Source organism: Musca domestica, unplaced genomic scaffold (assembly GCF_030504385.1).
Source record: "Musca domestica strain aabys unplaced genomic scaffold, Musca_domestica.polishedcontigs.V.1.1 10, whole genome shotgun sequence".
Taxonomy (NCBI): Eukaryota; Metazoa; Arthropoda; class Insecta; order Diptera; family Muscidae; genus Musca; species Musca domestica.
This window is the reverse complement of record NW_026712115.1, coordinates 5,982,337-5,987,005: the sequence shown is the minus strand read 5'-3', so window position 1 is coordinate 5,987,005 and position 4,669 is coordinate 5,982,337. Positions and strand designations below refer to the sequence as shown.

The 4,669-nt window shown below is 35.1% G+C and overlaps 1 protein-coding gene across 1 annotated transcript; it reads right to left on the bottom strand.

The window, feature by feature from the left end:
• Positions 1 to 2,706: 2,706 nt before the first annotated feature.
• Positions 2,707 to 3,207, bottom strand: LOC101896938 (endocuticle structural protein SgAbd-6-like). Its single transcript, XM_005185619.4, has 2 exons — positions 3,163 to 3,207; positions 2,707 to 3,099 (listed from the first exon to the last, which is right to left on the bottom strand). The coding sequence occupies exons 1-2, from the start codon at positions 3,172 to 3,174 to the stop codon at positions 2,707 to 2,709; spliced, it is 405 nt and encodes a 134-aa protein (XP_005185676.1). The 5' UTR covers positions 3,175 to 3,207.
• Between the last annotated feature and the right edge of the window lie 1,462 nt (positions 3,208 to 4,669).

Here is a 4,669-nt window from a genome sequence, read left to right as displayed (position 1 = left end):
AAAAGTTGGCCATCAAGATGATGATGACGAGAATATTCAAATCGTGTTGATATTTCTTCAAAATTTAAATTCTCCATTCGGACGAAATTAAACAAATGTCTTGCAGCAACGAAGTCAATTCAAAGTTCAAATATTTAACAAAATACCTATCTGTGGAGAGACGAAAATTACAATTTTTTCTTGTCGTCCTCTTAGAATTAAATGCTCTGTGATGAGCACAAACTTTTGCCAATTTATTACGGCCCACGAAATTACTCCAACAGCAATAACAAAAGCAATGGGAACAACAATTACAGTAAAACTGCAGCAGCGATACAAGGCAGATAAATGAATAACATCGCTTCCAAGCACCCTCGTGCCTTTTTCGGAATTCGAAGGTGTTTCCCGGTGTAAAGTGTCTTGTGCTGTCGGTGATAATGACGATGATGAAGATGAGGAGGAGAGCTAAATATTTAAAAGGCTTTAGGTGTTATATTTTATTACACTTGTTATTTGCTGTAAAACACCATGAGCCAAACTATTAGGGATTGTTTGGATTTGATTTAAATGTTGGTGTCATTTGGAGTTGGTAGGCTAAGAGAGTCCCTATAAAAGAATCATTTTCCTCATTCGGGTGGTTTAATGTTATATTCGATCCATTCCACTGGTAGTAATACTTAAAGCATAAAAAAATTAAATATTTGGAAAACTTTATAACAACCAAATACGAAGCCGTTAAGATCAGGCAAGCAGAACATTTCATATCATCTTTTATTAAGAAAAGAAAGACGTTGTACCTAGGTATTCGATCGTTACATCAATTTTTCAAAGTAGCGAACTTCAAATACCAAATTTTAGACAATTCTATTCAAAATTTTGTCTTAAATCTCTAAAATATGGAAAAGGGAAAGGTGTCATTACATGAGGGCAGAGGAATTTTGAGATATATTGAATTAATTCCCTGTATACTGAATGTTATATAAGTCGTTTATTTTTCATCACCGCTACTTGTTGGCTACCTTTAATTCACTCGTTTCGTAAGAGGTTCAGTCAGAAGGCCCTTGTCGACGTGACTGCTACCACGCTACTTTCATTAAGCAAAAACCCGGGTGGACTTTTACCACATGGGTGCCATCAAACCAACTACTACGCAAATATACTGGGTGGGATGAAAAAAACTGCAACTAACTTCAGACTGCTGTCATTTCTAAGCCACTCGTCCGACAGCTGTTAAAATTATTCCAGTGACACCTCATTGTATTGTTTACAAGCGTACAAAAGCATTTTGGTGAGAATTTTCCAGAAAAAAGTTATTTTATATTTGGCTGGAAAACCACAAGTGGCTATCGTTAGAGCACTGCAGCATTTAAATGTGAATAAATCTTTGGTGTCTCGTACCATCGCTCGTTACCGTGTTACTGGTAGCGTAGCCCGACGTCAAGGAAGTGGACGGAAGAAAAAGCAACATCAGCAGAAATGGTTTGAAAAGTAAAGAAGCGACTTGATCGAACCCCGCTTCGCAGTGGCCAACAAATGGCTCGTGAGCTGAACATATCGTATTAGTTCATTCGACAAATATTGAAAAATGAGCTGAGGGTAATGCCATTAAAATTCCAAAAGTGCAAAAACTTACACCGCAACAGAAAGGAAATAGACTCAAAACAACTAAAGAGTTGCTTCGCTTGGACGAAAGTGGTGAACTGCCGCATTTGGTTTTCTATGATAGCAAAACATTCGATGTCCAGCAGTTTGTAAACAATCAAAATGATCGTGTTCACTTGCCAAAGAAGTCAGCTGAAAATGTGTACCGATTGTTCGGTTGGCCACCAGAACTCAAGCGCCGGCCATGGTGATGGTGTGGGCCGCCATAACAGCCGATGGTCCTCTCGCTCTCCGCTCGTATTAATCGACCGTTGCATCAGAATAAATGTCAAATATTGTCGCTAAAATATTCTGGAGGGTTTATTAAAGCCTTAGGCACGCAAACATTTTGGCCGCAGACCTTGGACATTCCAACAGGACTCATCACGCGCCACCCAAGAATGGTTACAAAATGAGGTTTCTCTTTTCATTTCCAGCGCACAATGGCCACCAAAATCTCCGGATACCAATCCGTTGGACTACTTGTCTGGAGTATTTTGGAAAACAAGCAAGCGCATAGACGGGAATGGGCTAAAATGTCGCGGAGCAAAATTCGGGCAGCGAGTGACACTTTTATTGGCCGTTTGGAGGCCATAATTCGTGCTAAAGGTGACCAATTCGAACAAATCTAAACTTATTCTAAAATTTGATCTATTTCAAATATGTTTTGGCAATAATTCGTGCCAAATGTGACCAATTCGAACAAATATAAACTTGTTTTAAAATTTGATGCTATTTCCGAAATTTTTTGCTTTCATTCGATAACATTAAAAAAAAAATATTAAAAATTATGACGTTTGATTTTGTTGCAGTTCTTTTATCTCTCCCTGTAAAAATGTAGGGTACTTCAAACTACTTATCATCATCCGCATTCATTCATGAATGGCATAGGCATTAGTCAAAAAGCCACCAACAACTTCTCGTTGCCGACATCCTCAAAGTGTGCCCGCTGTAATAGTTTTGACATTTTGGTCATTTGAATCAATAAATACTAATTTGCCTGTATCCAAATTGTTGGTGAATCGCAAAAAAAAAATATTTAAAATATCAACTTCATAAATATCAATCAATACTGGTTTCGTTTATTTAATTCTTCTTCTCTAGCAACAATTGAGTTCTTTGAATGTTAGACACTACGGCCGCTTCAGCAGCAGCATCGGAAATTTCTTTGGGAATGATGGTGCCATGTGGTTGGAAACCATTCTCATCGGCAATGTATTCAACGAGAACTTCCTGGCCATTGGCATCAATGTAACGGTAGGAGCCCTTGACGACCAAGGCTTCCTCTTCGGTACCGGCGTTATTGACAAAGCCCATTTCCTGACGTTTGGCACCATCGGCACCCTCATAGTAGTAGGTGAATGAACCATCGGAATTTTTCTCTTCACCCTGATTTAGAATGGGTACAACTTCTTTTTCTTCTATTTTGATTCTGGCCACAGCAGCTGAGGCCACAGCCAATAATGTGACAAATACTAACTGCAGAAGACAGACATTAAAAAAAACCAAGTTTATTTTACATTATTAATTAGGCACACTTACGAATTTGAACATTTTCGAAGATATTCGTAAATTATTTGTATAGTTTATTTTCGATATTTAAATAATACTGATGTGCTCCCCAAAGAAAGTTGTTCTTTTATAGCGGAATTTTTCTAGGTCAGTGGTTAAATATAAATATTTATTTGCTGATTTGTTGAGATTTGTATTTGGGTTAAGGTAATTTACATAATATTATGGGATCTCTTTGTTTATTAAGAACAAATATGGCCATGGCTAGAGTTCTTTCACCTATTTATTTTAATTTTTTATTCATTATGAAATTTTGTAAATTGTCTGTCTTTTATCCAAGTTCTTTTGGGCAAACGGAAATATATCGATTCAAGTAAATAATATTCATATCTATATATATATATTAAAGAAGCTTGTGTTAGTTACTACGCTTATAACATAAGGACTGATTTTAACGATTCATACAAATTCGGAATTTACTCCTGACCAAAAAGGATAATATAAAAAAAACACGTAAAAATGTGATAAATTAACATTTTCATTTTGACTTTTGATCATGTACAATAGTAATGTTTTATTTTGCATGTTTTTTTCCATTTTGACTTACTTTTTTCTAATGTACATTTGTAGTGTTTTTTATATTCTTTAATTTTGAATTCGAATATTAATACCAATATATTTAATTGACTTGATTTCTTGAGAACTGAAATTGATGGCGGGTTACATGGAAGTGTAGTACCGAATTATGTGGTGGAAAAACGGAATAGATGATATCGAAATAATTTAATGTGGTCACACCAAAGTTAAAAGATAATTTTCAAAATCGCTAAAAAATCACGGAAAAGAGGTCTCATTGCAAAATCTCTTAAATCTGGAAAAAATTGAAAAAAAATTCAATGGAATCGAATTTTAAAATAATAGTACATTCTATTGACAAACTTTGTGAGGACCTTTAAACATTTGCTGTAAAAAATCAGCGAACAAGTTGAAGATTTTTTTTCAATTTGTTAATCTTTTTTTGTCGATTTTTTTTTTCAACTTGTATTATCATATTGAATTCAGTGGATTTTTTGTGAACAAAATAAAGAATAATTTTTCACTATACACAATGTTTCACCAAAAAATGAAATAAGTGCGAAATAGGATGTTAACTGACATCTAACACAACACATTTAAATAAACAAAAATGACCGAAAAAGCCTAATGGGGCTCATTTCAAATCGTGGGCCTACTTCTTTCATGTGACAATAATCCGTCCAATGAGAGCTCAAAATGCAAAATTCTTTGGGAGTACAATCAGTATAATACCAAATATAAAGGGTGGAAAATAGTAGAGCGAATGGGACTTTTAGTAAGAAAAGGATTTATATCCTTCCAGAAATTATATAACCATCGTATGATTTAAGCTATTTTTGGGGTCTTAGTCTTAGGTCTTAGAGAACCTCTTCGCATAAAATTTGAAATTGATTTGGTTAAAAAATTGTATAGAGGCTACCTTGGGGTAGGGAACCATCATACAGATAATTTCCCCATAGGA